The sequence below is a fragment of the Apus apus genome, chromosome 9, assembly GCF_020740795.1.
Source record: "Apus apus isolate bApuApu2 chromosome 9, bApuApu2.pri.cur, whole genome shotgun sequence".
In the NCBI taxonomy this organism is placed as follows: domain Eukaryota; kingdom Metazoa; phylum Chordata; class Aves; order Apodiformes; family Apodidae; genus Apus; species Apus apus.
Genome location: NC_067290.1, coordinates 711126 through 726904, shown reverse-complemented (window position 1 = coordinate 726904; position 15779 = coordinate 711126). Strand labels below are relative to the sequence as shown.

At 46.5% G+C, this 15779-nt stretch overlaps 1 protein-coding gene across 7 annotated transcripts in view; it reads left to right on the top strand.

Annotated features, from left to right (window-relative positions):
* CARD19 (caspase recruitment domain family member 19) overlaps positions 1-13189 on the top strand; it is a 29616-nt gene extending 16427 nt beyond the window's left edge. For 5 of the 7 annotated variants that reach the window (XM_051627747.1, XM_051627750.1, XM_051627745.1 and 2 more), the window contains 3 exons: positions 7122-7181; positions 9035-9106; positions 10801-13189. In XM_051627747.1, the coding sequence (XP_051483707.1) occupies positions 7122-7181; positions 9035-9106; positions 10801-10913 (245 nt within the window). In that variant the 3' untranslated portion in view covers positions 10914-13189. The remainder of the gene's footprint in view (positions 1-7121; positions 7182-9034; positions 9107-10800) is intronic. The other 2 variants (XM_051627748.1, XM_051627751.1) reach the window with 1 other exon arrangement.
* The last annotated feature ends 2590 nt before the right edge of the window (positions 13190-15779 follow it).

Genomic DNA, 15779 nt, shown 5'->3' with positions numbered 1-15779 from the left:
ATTTGTGGATTTCCTCATCAGTATATCACGAAATCTCATTTCAGATGAGCTTTAGGTTATTTAAATAACCCTCTTCGGGTTATTTAAATAGTTTTGGGGTATACCTTAATTACTTCTGACTGGAATTTTCCAAAAGCTGTAAGAGGATTTGACTGCATAGTTCTTGTTGTTTGTTGACTGTGTGGGCAGTCCAGAACTCTTTGATTTGAAATATGAAATAAGTCTTTAAAACTGCTTAAGTGTAACATGTAAGACAGTATAACTCATATGAAGTACAATTTCTTTTTCCATAACCATCACTTCTTAGTAGCTTGTTTATTTCCTCTGTGTTTATTCTGACTTGTGACACATAAGAATTTCATAAACCTCAAATTTGTGAAGCTCAGAACTGTGGTGGCCCAGAAGTTTGGCTTTCCTTCAATTCATAAATGTCCTGGTTGTGTCCAGTTGAACATGAAGCAGGCATTTGTAGGCCTTTGCAATGATGAACTGTGAGATTAATCACCTAGGACTTGTTTTGTGCAGCTGACTGGCCTGGCCAATGTCTGTAAAGCTGCCCCCAAGTATGTGTGTATGTGCTTCAGAAGGACTGAGGCTCAAACAGATTTCATCCTGTACTGCGAAGGATCTCTAGGTATGTTGGGGAGAAAAGAACAACCAAGGAAAATGTGGGCCCTCCCCTGAAGGAAATGTGAGGCCTAGCTAGGCAGGATATTGAGAAGGCTGAGGTACTCAAGGACTTCTTTGCATCAGTCTTCTCTGGCAAGTGCTCCAGCCTCGTCGCAAAGGCCACAAAAGGTGAAAGCAGGGACTGGGAGAATGAAGTAACTCCCCCCCCATAGGAGAATAACAGGTTCATGACCATCTAAACACCTGAAGGTGCACAAGTCTGTGGGACCTGATGAGGTCCATTCACAGGTCCTGAGGGAGCTGGCAGATGCAGTTGCTGAGCCTCTGTCCATCATATTGGAGAGGTCATGGTGGTCTGGTGAGGTTCCTGCCCATTGAAAAAAAGGTCCCACAGCCCCTGTTCTCAAAAAAGGGAAAAAGGAAGACCTGGGGAACTACAAGCCGGTCAGTCTCACCTCTGTGCCTGGCAAGATCATGGAGCAGATCGTCCTGAAAAATCTGCTAAGGCAGTTGGAAAACAAGGAGGTGATTGGTGAAAGCCAGTATGGTTTCACCAAGGGCAAATCATGCCTGACCAATTGGGTGGCCTTCTATGACAAAGCTACAGAGATGGTGGATAATGGCAGAGCAACTAATTTTGTCTACCTGGATTTGTGCAAGGCATCTGACACTGTCCCACATGACATCCTGGTCTGCAAACTTGACACAACATGGATTTGACAGGTGGACCACTCGCTGGAGAAGTCATTGGCTGGATGGCCCCACCCAGAACATTGTGGTCAATGGTTCAGTGTCCCAGTGGAGACAAGTGAGGAGTGGTGTTCCTCAGGAGTCAGTACTTGGACCAGTGCTGTTCAGCATCCTTTTTGGATACATGGACAGTGGGACTGAGTGTCTCCTCAGCAAGTTTGCTGATGATCCTAAGCTGTGTGGAGTAGTCGACAGCTTAGAGGGAAGGGATGCCATCCAGAAGGACCTTGACAGGCTGGAGAGGTGGGCCAGTGCCAGCCTCATGAAGTTCAACAAGGCCGAGTGCAAGGTCCTGCCCCTGGGCCAGCACAACCCCAGGCACAAATACAGGCTGGGGGGAGGATGGCTGGAGAGTAGCCCTGAGGAAAAGGACCTGGGGGTAGCAGTAGATGACATGAGCAAACAATGTGAACTTGCAGCCCAGAGGGGCAGTCACATCCATGGCTGCATCAAAAGAAATGTGGCCAGGGAGGTGATTCTGCCCCTCTACTCTGCTCTGGTGAGACCCCACCTGGAGTGCTGTGAACAGCTCTGGAGCCCTCAGCACAGGAGAGACTTGGACCTGTTGGGGAGGGTCCAGAGAAGGGCCTCAAAGGTGATCAAAGGGCTGGAACAGCTCTGCTCTGGAGACAGGCTGAGAGAATTGAGGCTGTTCAGCCTGGAGAAGAGAAGGCTCCAGGGAGACCTTAGAGCACCTTCCAGTGCCTGAAGGGGCTCCAGGAAAGCTGGGGAGGGGCTTTTTGCCTTAGAGGGCAGTGATAGGACAAGGAGTAACTGTTTTAAACTGAAAGAGGGTAGACTTAGGTTAGACATCAGGAATAAATTCTCCACCATGAGAGTAGTAAGGTGCTGGAATAGGTTTCCTAGGGAGGTTGTTGATCCCCCTCCCTGGTGGTGTTGAAGGCCAGGTTGCATGAGGTTTCTGCAGCCTGGTCTGGTGGGAGGTGTCCCTGCTCATAGCTGGGAGGTTGGATGCTGATGATCTTTAAGGTCCCTTCCAACCTTCACCATTCTCTGGTTCTGTGATTTCTTTAAGGAAAAGTATCAAGTCTTGCCAACCTGGGACAATGCTTGCTGTGTATTGGTGTTTGGCTTTTTCCCCCTACCTAATAAACTGGAGAGAAGAACCTCATTCTGAATGGATGGGCAATACATTCAGGCATCCTGCATACTGAAGTTGCGTGAGGGAAGGCTCCCAAGTTTGAGTTAATGAAGCTGCAAGGGGACTGCAGTTGAAGAAGTCTTTAACAGCAAGAGTGTTTCACCGGCCAAATGATTTGTAGCTGTAAGAAACTCTACAGTTGGGTGCCAGGGATAATTTTAGACACATGGGTCAAACTCCAGTGAGATTCACGTCGTTACACCAGAAGTCCATAGGTTTAAAAAAAGAGACAACATACTACTTATTTCTGGAGGGAAAATGGCACACAAAATTGTCATTACCTTTGAAGACAATGCATGGTCCTCCTTTGTTTTTCCTTCTGTTTGGAAGGACAAGGTTTCTGTCTGTCCAGCACAAATACAGCTGGTGGAAGGCTGCGTTATTTTCCTGCCCGCTCAGGGAAGCTGCCAGGTTACCCCAGGTTTCCATACCCAAACCCTCTTGAACTGGGAAAATCTGATTGTGGAATCCTAGAATGCCAGATTGGAAGGGACCTCAAGGATCATCTGGTCCAACCCTTCTAGGTACTACTATAGTTTATATGAGGTGGCTCAGCACCCTGTCAAGTTGAGACTTAAAATTGTCCAATGTGGGGGAATCCACCACTTCCCTTGGGAGACTATTCCAATGTTGGACTGTCCTCATGGGGAAAAATTTACCCCTTGTGTCCAACTGGAATCTCCCTAGGAGCAACTTGTGCCCATGATCCCTTGTCTTTTCCTCGTAAATAGGGAGTGTCCATCTTCTTGGGAGCCACCCTTTAGGAACTGGAACATGGTAATAAGGTCTCCCCTGAGCCTTCTTTTCTCACAGCTGAACAAACCCAGTTCTCTCAGCTTCTCCTCATATGGCAGGTCCTCCAGTCCTCTCATCATCCTTGTGGCCCTTCTCTGGACCCTCTCCAGCTGTCTCATCCTTTTTGTAGAGCAGGGACCAGAACTGAAGGCAATGCTCCAGGTTTGGTCTGACCAGTGCTGAGTAGAGCGGGATGATGACTTCTTGATCTCTGCTGCTGATGCCTTTGGTGATGCAGCCCAGCATCCCTGTGGCTCTCTTTGTCCTGCAGTTCACTGTTCACTCATGGTGAGCCTGTTACCCACCAAGACCCCCAGGTCCCTTCCCACAGGGCTGCTTCTCCAGCCAGATGGATCCCAGGCTGAACTGCACTCCTGGGTTACATGTTCCCAGGTGCAAGACCTTGCACTTCTCCCTGTTGAACTTCAGAAGGTTCCTGCTCGCCCACTCCTCCAGCCTGTCTGGGTCTTCCTGGAGGGCGGCCCTCCCTTCTGGAGTGTCAGCCTTTCTACTCATCTTGGTGTCATTAGCAAATTTCATCAGGGTGCTCTTGATCCCCACATCCAGCTCACTTCTGAGGATGTTACACAGCATCAGGCTTGATATTGATCCCTGGGGACTCTACCTGTGACTGGTTGCCAGTTTGAGGAGGAACTATTTACTATCACTCTCTGGGTATGGTCTGTCAGCCAGTTCCCCACCCACCACATAGACCACTTGTCAAAGCTGTAATGAGTCAGTTTCTCCAGGAGGAGTCTGCAGGGATTCTATCAGAAGCCTTGGAGAAGTCCAGGTAGGCAATGTCCACCACTTCCCCTGCATCAACTGAGCGGGTAACTTTGTTGTAAAAGGTGATCAGGTTTGTCAAGCACAATTTGCCCCTGGTAAAACCCTGTTGGCTTTTCCCAGTCAGGTGCTTCAGTTGATTTGTAACAGTCCCCAGGAGGATTTGCTTCCAGGGACTGACGTGAGGCTAATGGGTCTGTAATCTGGGCCCATCTCTGCCACAGATCTCAGATGAGCATGAATCCCACTTGATTCAGCCTCCCAACAGCCTTCAGACACTGCTTTTGATCTGACACTCACCTTGCACAAGTCATGCCCTTTGAGGGAACAGGCTCTTACATAAAATCGTCTTGGATCTATCGTTTTTACTCAGGTAGAGCTCAAGAGCAATAGGTTTTTCTGCCAGGGTGACTTAAGAAGTCTTAATGTAGTCACGAAGAATTAAAATTTCAAGAGTGTGTTGATAATTTAAGAGTTTAAGCTCTGTTAATGTTCAGTAACACCTTCTACAAGCCATTTCTGAAAATGTACCACAACATTTGTCTGCACAGTAGCCAAGGCCTGACTACATCCCATATGGAAGGAGCAGAGATATGCTTGTCCATGCCCCTGGTGTACATGGTGACTGCAGAGAGCTTTTCCCTGGGTAGCCACATAAGCAGGCAGGGTCAGGGCTTCCCATCTCCTGACTGCACGTGACAAGTACTTGTGCTTCACAGAAAAAATGGAGCTCTTTGTGGTGCCCCAAAGCTGTTTTGCTGCCATTGCATTGTGCAAAGGGACTCCAGTAGCCATCACAAGTCATTAATTTCTCTGTCTTGCTACACTCTTATGTTACCATCCTCAGAACAATGAGAATAATTTAAATAACTGAGTTAATATGCTACAACCTGCTAAGATTGTGCCATTTCCTTGTATTGGCTTGAGAAGGAGATAATGAGGTAGTTGTGTTAATATGTTTGCTGCTTCTTATGAGTTCTGGTAACTAAAACAATGTCTGCATCCTGGGTTGAATGGTCAGTAAACATCTGTGCAGCTTTTAAAACTAGGACTGCAAACAGTTTTATTCTTTGGGAAAAGCTCCCTCTTAGCCTAAGAGGTTACATGCAGCTGTACATATGAAGAATGTTTTTTACAGATAGCATCCTCTTAAATATTTCTTTTTCTTTTTTAAAAGAACTTTAAATTTTGTGCTAGAACAAAGTTTCTTGGCCTCAAGTCTGATACTGCAAGTGAGTGTTCAGTAATGTCTCTGAATCCCACTAGAGGGTGAGTAGGGCACACAGCACAGGCAGTTGCAGAGCTAGTGGAGCTCAACAGGAGCTTCCAGGTGACTTGGAAGAGCTTTTATTTTCTCTCAGCGCTGACACAGACTTAAAAGATCAAGGATCAGATCAGGCTCACCCAGGGAGAGCCTGACCAAAGTGCAGAGGGACATGTTCAGCATGGGAAATGATGTTCCTTGTCTCACAGTGGCTGACAGCAGGTCCTCCTTGGTGTACAGGGCAATTTGCCAAGGCACCTCACCCAGCTCCAGATTGTCATGCAAAAGTTGAAACCAAGCTGTGTCAGGTTCTTCCCTAGTGACAGGCAAATTCAGAGAATTCACCTTTTTTTTTTTTTTTACTTTTTTTTTTTTTTTTTAACCCTCAACCACAAAGCAGTTTGGCTGAAAAAGCTGTTTGGCAGATTCATGATTCCTCTGGCATTTATAGTCACAGCAGGGTCCTTTGGTGTTGCACACACCTTCTGCAGACAAGGTTATCTACACATCTGGTCTTGTGAGACCCCACCTGAAATACTTTGTCCAGTTATGAGGCCCCCAACATAAGAAGGACACAGAGCTCCTTGAGCAAGTCCAGAGGAGGGCGACAAAAATGATCCTAGGGCTGGAGCACCTCCCCTATGAAGACAGGCTAAGGGAGTTGAGGTTGTTCAGCCTGGAGAAGAGGAGGCTCCAGGGAGACCTTATAGCAGCTTTCCAATACCTGAAGGGGCTACAGGAAAGCTGGGGCAGGACTTTTTGCACGGGCATGTAGCGAGAGGACAAGGTGCAGTGGTTTAAAACTTGAAGGGGGAACATTTTGATTAGACGTTAGGAGTAAAGACTTTACTGTGAGAGTGGTGAGACCCTGGCCCAGGTTGCCCAGGGAAGCTGTGGCTGCCCCATCCCTGGCAGTGTTGAAGGGCAGGTTGGATGGGGCTTGGAGCAACCTAGGCTGGGGGGGGTGTCCCTGCCCATGCAGGGGGTTGGATTGAGATGATCTTTGAGGTCCCTTCCAACCCAGACCTTTATGATCTGTATGGCAAAGGCACTTCTGAAAGAGCTGCAGGTCTTTCTGCCCAAAGCAGGAACAGCTTTATTGTTGCTGACTGCTGAGCACCTTGCCTTAAGGTCAACCTCCTTTTCTACTAGAGCTTGCAAAAGAGGGAAAAATGATTTGTGCAAGATGTTAGCACATGGTGCCTACAGACTTTCACAGAAGCTGTGTCTTTGGCCAAGGCCAGATTTCAGGTCAATAATCTGCACCAAGCAGCGTGTTCCAAGTGCTTCATCTGCCAGAACGTTAATGCCAGAGAGTCCCTCAATACCAGAATCATTACATTCTAGGGGTGTTTTCAGATTAGCACCTATATTAACAAATAGATTGTGCTTATGACAATGAAAGTGCCTGGCATTGTGGAGGGATTAGCTCCTGCTTTCCTCTCTTGGGAAACAAGTGTAAAGTTCCTTACATGGTTAGTGCTTAACCAGCTCAGAGGTGCTGCTGCAGCTCTTTATATTCCTATTATTGCATTCCAGTGCCTCTGGCTTTTGATCAACAACTATCCAGATTCACCTGTAGTGATGATTTACCTTTGGAGGGATCCATATTTTATGTCAAAATCGGGTATTTTTCTGAAATGTGTCCTTTTGCACAATTTTGCATGTGCTCATTATGTTTGTTTGTTTGCTTGAGCTGAGAACTAACTTCTCATGTGTTGCTTTTATTTCTAGAGACTACAGATTCCACAGGGATAGACACAGACAAGGAGAAATATATGCTAAATGACAGGGGTAAATAAATGCCTACAGTGTCACCGGATGGAATGGCTTTTCAGATTATGATGCAATTTATTCTATCATGTAATTTGCATTTCATGTAACAAATTGTTTGCTTTATTATGTCTTTGCTGTCACAAGCTAAGTGGAATTAATGAAGGATAACATACTGAGCTGCTGTTAAGGAAACCAGTGCCAGGAACTTCAAGAGACTGTAGAGTTTAAGCAATATTTACAGTGGTATTTTTGCTTACACTGATACAGCTAAACCCTTCATTTCCTAGGATTTCATCAGTGCTTAAATACTAAGGTCTATTAAGCTGCTGCTGCAGTTGTTTTGCATAAGGTCATCAGTAATTTTTTTATATAACTTTCACCTTTTTTTTGAGGTTTTTCTAAGCTTTCAATTTAAGGACAAATCATTTTGAAAACAGAGACAGAAAGGAAGATGAGCAAGGGTGAACTTTCAATCTATTTTCCTGAGGAAAACATATTTTCTTTTTCATTCTGCTGTTCAATGCCCAGCTTGCACAGGCAAATATTTTATTCATTGATAGATATTTTGAAAAGGAATTGAAGACCTGAAAGAAAGCTGAAGAATTTTCAGAAGTCACAACAAACTGTTCTATCATTTCAGTTGAACTGATATTTCAGTTAGAAATTTGGATACATTTAGGAGAGACTAAAAGCACTCTCTATGAACTATGCCCTTTTGCCAGCATTCCCTTGAGAGAAAACTGAAAGGAGGGGCAGAAACACAGTTTAACTCCATGTCTGGTTTTGCCTGGGGTGTTGCTGCTTGGACTGTGGACCAAGGTGCTGTTTTTCTCAGCCCTGTTGCTGACTGCAGCGTTAACAGCACAGGAAGAACAGAGAAGGTGCTTGGAAATAAGAACATTAAACAATTTCTGTTCTTACTGATGCTGATGAAAGAGCTGGCCCCAGGCTGAAGGTTGTCTGGCTGCCAGCCACTCTCACTAGGAGTTGGCAGCCAAAGGAGCAACCCAGTCCTTGCTCCTTTGGTATCTCCCCGATGTCCTTGTCCCCATGGTCAGCTCTACTGACTCAATTTGTCCTTAAATTAGCAGATGAAGTTTAGTTGTAGCTACATTCATAATGAAGTAGTAAATGCAAATAGAATATTAGATAATAAAGAAGCAGATATACATCTTGATGAGGTTTTGTCTGTGAATAACTACGAATTAGGAGCGTTTTATTGAACATTAATACTGAACATCAGCATTAAACTGCATGTAGGTCCAGGCAGGCACATGAGGGAAAAGTTTCCAGAGGGAGGTGTTTTAGGTGTGTGTGTGTGTCTCTGCATTTCAGCTTCCAGCAGAATTGTAAAGAGGGACAAGAATATTTGCTCTTGTCATTAAAGTGGGATTTGTGTAGCATCCATGGGGTAAAACCAAAGCCCTAAAAATCCCCCTCCAAGGGGCTGCAGTCTCACCTGCTCTACTGCTGCCCCCAGGCAGGGCACTGGGCCAGAGTAACCTGCTGCACTGTGTGCTGAGCTCCCATTATTCTACTTAGTATTTTCTTGTAGTGTTTAAAGGGGTTTTTAGAGAGTTTTAGAGAGACAAAACGTCTAAGGAAGCTTTCACTTGGATTTCACAGGGTATTGCTAGAGGAACAGAGGTGACCTGTGAGTGGTGTCAGAGCAACTGTAGCAAAATTTAATTGCAGTGTAGAAAATGTGCTTCATAGTACATTAGCTACAGAACATACATAATTGTGAATGTGTTAGCTTAGTTTGAATACACTTAATTGTGCATATTAATAGCAATTGATGATCTATGACCTGAACTAAATTTCCAGTGCTCTGTTCTGTCCTAATGTCTTTCCTTTTCCACTTCCCATAGGTCCAGTGTTTTTCCTGGCCTGTTTCAGTGTCGTGGCTGGTGTTGCCTTGTGCTGGTACTGCTCTAACTCAGGTAATGTTCCTCACTGGTTTCTGGCTTGGTTGCCATTACTTCAGCATGAGGCAGGAGAGCAGCCTGCCCCTGGCTCTAGCATAGCTTGCTTAATAGAGCAGGTCAAGGTGTCATCATTCATTAATGAGGTGGGGATACAAATTGTGCTTCAGACATGCCGAGATATAAATAATGGATAGTTTGCCTGCAGAGGATGCCACAAACAGGGGCTCTTTTTAAAGACAGTGGTCATGTGAGCTCCTGTTGCTATAGCAATGGGTCATGATCCCCAACAGTTGCAAGACAGACCCAAACCTTCTGGCTTCCACATCCCTTGGGAGCTGGTTGAAGCATGATCAGTGCTGGGGCTGGAGGATGTTTGACATGCCTGAGCAGCTGCAGCTGTTGCCCCTGGTTTTAGCTCTGGGTTTAGCTCTCCCTGTGGGCTGAAAGCCCCCTGCTTCACAGCAGGCAGCAGAGCAGAGCTCCTGCTCCTCTTCACAGTCCTACCTTCCATTCACCCAACATCGCAGCTCTTAGCAGAAGGTGTGTTGATGAGTCCAAATGCATCAACTTCAGCAAAGCAGTGATTCAGTGCTAGTGGGAGAGGTCCAGGGAGAAAAGGTGGCTGAGTCAGAGGTGTTACTTTCTCTTGAGTCTTCCCATGGTGCTGTGAGAAGTGCCAGTCTTCACACAGTAGATGGGGAGCAGAATCCAGACTCCATTTTGGTTTAGTGCCTTCTGCTCCTCATACCCTGGTCTCATGGATATGAGCAACCTGGTCTAGTGGGAGGTGTCCCTGCCCATGCAAGGGGTTGGAACTCAATGATCTTTAAGGTCCTTCCAACTCAAACCATTCTATGATATTTCAGGTGATGTGGGAGTCTGGGCTGTGTCACCCTTCATTCCCAGATCAGAGGCCCTCAGCTGGACTCTCTGTGGAGTAAGGGTTTAAGGCTGAAACGGAACCCTTAGACCTTCAAGGCTAACCCATGTGTTTCCTTCCCTGCCATCACTTCCCTTCATCAGGTCCTATCACCAGCATTTGATAGAAGCATTTTCATAAAAGCATTCAGGGCTGAGACAAAAAACTCAGAAAATCCGTAACTTCCTTTGGTCCCAGTTAATGTCCCTGGCATTAAAAGTATCTTATTCTGAGTTCAAACTGGTTTCAGCTTCAGCCTGTCATTTTGTTAAGCCTTTCCCTACCAGATTGCAGAACCCTTAGACCCTTTTTCATGTGCCAGCTGACATTTCATGTTTTGTCCCTGTGGAGGTCCCTGTGCCTCAAGTCAGCTCTCCATCTTTATTTTTGCTGAAATTACCAACTAATATGTCCAAATGTTTCGCTTCCAGTTTTTGAGGCTCTTTCCTGTACTTCTGCAGTAGATCAAAGCCCCATGTGTAACAGGGCTACCAGACCTGGACGTGATATTCCAGGCTGGCACGTTCTGGAGCTGTCCCCAGGTGTAAAGCTGCCTCCTCACTTAACTCAGAGATCTCCTTCGTGTGTCTGAACTTGCAGCAATGAATCCAAACAGATTCATTGTTATTCTGTGTTGGCAGTTGATCTATACAACACTGAAGGAAACAGGCTTTCCTCTAGAGGAATTTTTTCATTGATTTTGATTTATTGTAGATGCTGCTTACTTGCTAGAAAGAAACTGCATTTGTGTTCACTTTGTCTTTTTCCTCCCATCTTCATTCTGTTTTAGATACGAAAGTCATAGGAAGAGCCAGGAGAATCTTGGGCTTTTCTCCTATTATCATAGGAAGACATGTTAGAAATATTTGTATGTTGTATTTGGAAGACATATCAAGAAATTAAGGAAAAGCTGCCTCTTCACTTGTCTGTAGAGTGTGCCTGCCAAGGGAAGACAAGAGTGCATGAATATTAATGCATTATACTCTCATACCAAAGATGTTATTAACTAGCTTCCTCCATAATTATGTTGCCTCAAGATGTATTCAGAATCTCAGCTATATATGTCCTTCCTTATGGGAATGGACCATTTATTTTTGTAAGTGCTTATTTTAAAATATTTATCATTTGGATTGAAAAAAATATTTTTAATACAAACTTTAAAATTATATCCTGAGTGATCATGGATCTTAAGCCATGTTTGCATATGTGTTTTATACTGAAATGAAGGATCACAACTGTTTGAAGAATGCTAGCCTGTCTTTTGTGATAATTTTAGAAAAGGACTTTAAAAACCCACGTGCACTCAAAGCCTTACCAAGGGTCTCCAGCTCAGGACTGTTTTGTCTAGATCCTTGATACTTACTGCCAGAGCTGGGGTGGGCACTGGCACCCACATGATTTAGCACTGCCAGTTTGTGGGTGCCTGGTGCTTGCCCTGGGTTCTGGTTCCAGCCTGCCCTGTTTGTGTTCACACTCAGCTGTTGTGTTGCAGACTGGTTCCCAGTCCACCCAGGGTCCCAGGGACTGGAATGTCTGATCTGAAGCACTTTGAACTACCAATAAAACGTTTCAGAATTGTTTAGTTTTTCCTTTTCCTGTGTGATGTTTTGCAGTCTTTTTATCTAGGAAACCAAAGTAATCCAAGAGATTTTGCAGGGACTTAAGTGCTATTACATGGGGCTTTTTTTATGGCCAGAAATGTGTGTACTTGAAGAGCCTGAGGTTGTTTGTAATGTCTTGATGATGTTTTTATTTTGTGAGTTGAAACCTGAAAAACCATTGTAAGACTAAACTTCTTGAGGGAGGTTGAGGGCATTAGGGCTGCAAGTGAAGAAGTTTGGTGTATCTTAGCTGTATGAACCTGACCTTGCTCCTGCCTGGCTGAGCACACATGGCTTTGCTCTGCCAGCCTGGAGGTGCAGGGGTTCTGAGCTGGCTGTGAGAGATGACATTTTGAGTGGAGAATTCTTCAATTGCCTGCTCAAGAGCATGAAGAGCTTGGGGAGACATGTCCCCCATGTGCTTGGTGAGAATGATGTTTTGTGGCCCTTCGTTTCCAGATCAAATCAAATGTCACCTGACCAGAAGTTCCAGCTACAAGTTACCAGGCACTGGAGGATCCCAGGCCAAATTTTAAGTTGCATTTGGAATGGTTTTCTCAAAACAGTCAGACAGGGAATTGTCTTCCAGCTTTCAGCCTTATTTATGGTATAAAAATCTTCTCCGAAGTAAATAATCTGTAATTTCTTCTGGGACAACCTTCACCTGATACAGTAGCAAGTGTAGGGTCCAGAGAAGGAAATGAGTACAGGGCCAAATTTTCAAATAAAAGACCCAAAGAATAAGTGCAGGAATTGTCTTGAGAGATGAAGAAGGGCTCAGAGGACCCAGATTTTACTCTTCTGATCTAATGGCATTGGAGTGTGGTTGAGATACGAGCCAGTCCCACGCAGAAGTGGCCACAGTCTTCATTAGGCCAGGAGTGGACAGAGAGTCTTCATGGCCATGGCTGGTGTGTGGCTGCTCTTGAGACACCTGAGTGGAACAACAACGTGCCCTCGTGGCCAAGAAGGCCAGTGGTGTCCTGGGGTGCATCAGGAGGAGTGTGTCCAGCAGGTCAAGGGAGGTTCTCCTCCCCCTCTGCTCGGCCCTGGTGAGACCTCACTTGGAGTGTTGTGTCCTCTTGCTGTGGAGCTCCTGGTGACCCTCTCAGCTCCTGTGTTCTTCTCAGCTCCACCCATTTGCAATTTCCATGTAAAGCCAGGCTGCTCTTTCAAGTGCTTCAGTGGATGTGCCTGCAAGGCAGAGCTGGGATAAAGTGATGATTCATTCTGGGACACACTGGTGACTTCAGAGCTGGAGTTGCTCCTCTTTCTTTCACTTGTGATTTTATTTTTCCTCATACTGTAATAAACTCAAAACATGTTTTGTCCAAGTTTGCAGCCGTGGATGCTTTTCCCTGCTCTTCTGTACACACAAGCCTGTGCCATAGTGGTGTCAGCAGCACTGCAAGCAGCTTGCTGTGCTTCACAGGTCCTGTGCTTGGTAATCACTTCTCCTAATGTATGTCCACGTCTGCTTGACTTCTGGAGAGATTGAATGGAATTTGGTTTATTTTTTTTTTTAATGAAGTGAATCTGGCAATTTAAATGGAAATAAAATTTATACTGAGAAAAAAAGAGTGGTGCTGTTTTTCTTGTGGTCAATGCTTTGCACTTCCTTCCAGAAGTGCCCTGCAAGGTGTTGCCCTCCCAGGGCTGCTGTCTGCCAACTCCATCTCTGCTCCCTGGTGCTTACATTTGTGCTTTGGCTATTTGTGGCAAGATTATTTTTATCACCTTTCATATTTTTTACAGGTTTTCTCCTTAACTTCAGATCACTAAACAAGATAAACAGGAACCACTAGTGCAGAGAGTGGGTGTCCCTTTGTTAAGCCTTGACTTTGTCTCACTCTGGTAGTCCAGTGACCCGTTGCCCATCAGACTTGCACAGAGGCCTTCCTCTTCTTGGGGTACAGTGACCTGGACACAAGACGGATTTTAAGGGTTACTTTGACCACCCAAAAAGAGACTTTGAGTAAGAAAATCAGACACATTTGTTAGTGGCCTGTTGTTCTGGGTGAGCTTTGAAGGGAGGGTCTGCAGGCCTGGGTGCTGCCATGGACACCATGAAGGGTCCTACCAAAGGAATGTGTTGCTGTGGCAAGAGAAGCTTCAGGGGAGCCACTGCCCCACAGCTGGGGTTGTGTCCCCAGCTGCAACACTTTCTGGGGGGGTACCCAGAGGAGCCCCTGAGCCCTGGTGCCTTCACAGCCCAGGAAACATCAACAGGAGCTGAGGTTGTCAGTGTCAGCAGAGGATGGTCTATTGTGGAGATAATTGTTGATCAGCAAGCGGTCCTCTTGATCCTTTGCCCCTCCCTGCAGTGTCTCTGCCTGATGACCTGGAACAGGAGCCTCTCCCCCCTTTGCTCCTGGCTGGCCTGGGGCTCTGGGGGACAGGAGCAGCCTTACTACCAGGAGGATGTGCTGGTGTCTGTGCCGAGCACACGTGTGGTGCCCAGACCTGCTGCCACTGCAGCACAGATCTTGTGCCTGGTGCCAGGAGAAGGGATGGGCACAGAGCTGCTCTCCATGGATGTCACCAAGGTTTTGATGTGAGAGGAAAAAAAGCAGCTCCATTAAGCTACAAGACTGCAGGATTTGGGGGAGGGGGTCATTTTCATTCTAGCTTGAACTTGTGCGTGTCACAGGGACATGGTTAATGCCAAGTGCAGAAGAATCCAGTGGCTGGTGAGGAGGCAGCAGCATCACTGTTTCAGTCAGTGTAGTTGTTTGGGTGTAGAAGAGCATTTCAGGTGAGTCCTGCCCTGCCCTTTCTATTTTGGGATACAGGCCACTTGAGACTGCGGCCGCGAGGAAAAGCTTTCTGCCACAGGGCTGGTGATTAATTGTTAATAACCTTGTGCCTGGTAAAGGAAAAATCTTTCAAGCTCAGTCTGTGCCTCATGAGCTGGTGACAGGGGAAGTCAGATAGAATCATAGAATCATTACAGATGGAAAAGACCTTCAAGATCATCAAGTCAAACTGTCAGCCCTACACCCCCATGACCACTGAACCATCTCCCAAAACACCACATCTACCTGTTTTTTGAATGCCTTCAGGGATGGTGCCTCCACCACCTCCCTGGGCAGCCTGTTCCAAGGCCTCTCCACTCTTTCTGTGAAGAATTTTTTCCTAATATCCATCTGAACCTCTCCTGGTGCAACTTGACCCCATTTCCTCTTGTCCTATCGCTGGTCACCAGGGAGAAGAGCCCAACACCCACCTCACCACAACCTCCTCTCAGGCAGCTGTAGAGAGCAATGAGGTCTCCCCTCAGCCTCCTCTTCTCTAGGCTGAACAGCCCCAGCTCAGCCTCTCCTCATCAGACCTGTTCTCCAGACCCCTCATCAGCCCAGTTGCCCTTCCCTGCACCCTCTCCAGCACCTCCATCTCCTTCCTATTCTGTGCACCCAGAACTGCACACAGTGCTTGAGGTGCAGCCTCACCAAGGCCGAGTAGAGAGGCAGGATCATCTTCCTGGTCCTGCTGGTCACACTATTCCTGATGGAGGCCAGGATGCTGGTGTGCCCCACCTGAGCACACACTGGCTCATGTTCACGTGCTGTCCACCAGCACCCCCAGGTCCCTCTCTGCTGGGCAGCTCCAGCCACTCTTCCCCAAGCCAGTAGTGCTGCCCAGGGTTGGTGTGACCAACATGCAGGACCTGGCACTTGGCCTATTGAAACTCATACTGGTCTTGGCCCATGGATCCAGCCTGTCCAGGTCCCTCTGCTGAGCCTTCCTACCCTCCAGCAGATCAACACTCCCACCTGGTTTGGTGTCATCTGCAAACTGACTGAGGGTGCACTCTGTCCCCTCATCCAGATCATCAATGAAGATGTTAAACAGGACTGGGCCTAGCAATGAACCCTGGGGGCACACCCCAAACTGGATTGAACTCCATCCAACAACTCTTTGGACCCAGTTTTTTTTAATCCAGGAAAGCATGTGCACACCCAAGCCATGAGCAGCCAGCTTCTCTAGGAGGATGGTGTGGGAAACCTTGTCCAAGGCCTTGCTAAAGTCAAGGTAGACACATCCACAGCCCTTCCCTCGTCCAGTAAGAGGGTCACCCTGTCACAGAAAGAGATGAGGTTAGTCAAACAGGACCTGCCCTTCACGAATCCATGCTGACTGGGCCGGAGTACCTGGTTGTCCTTCATGT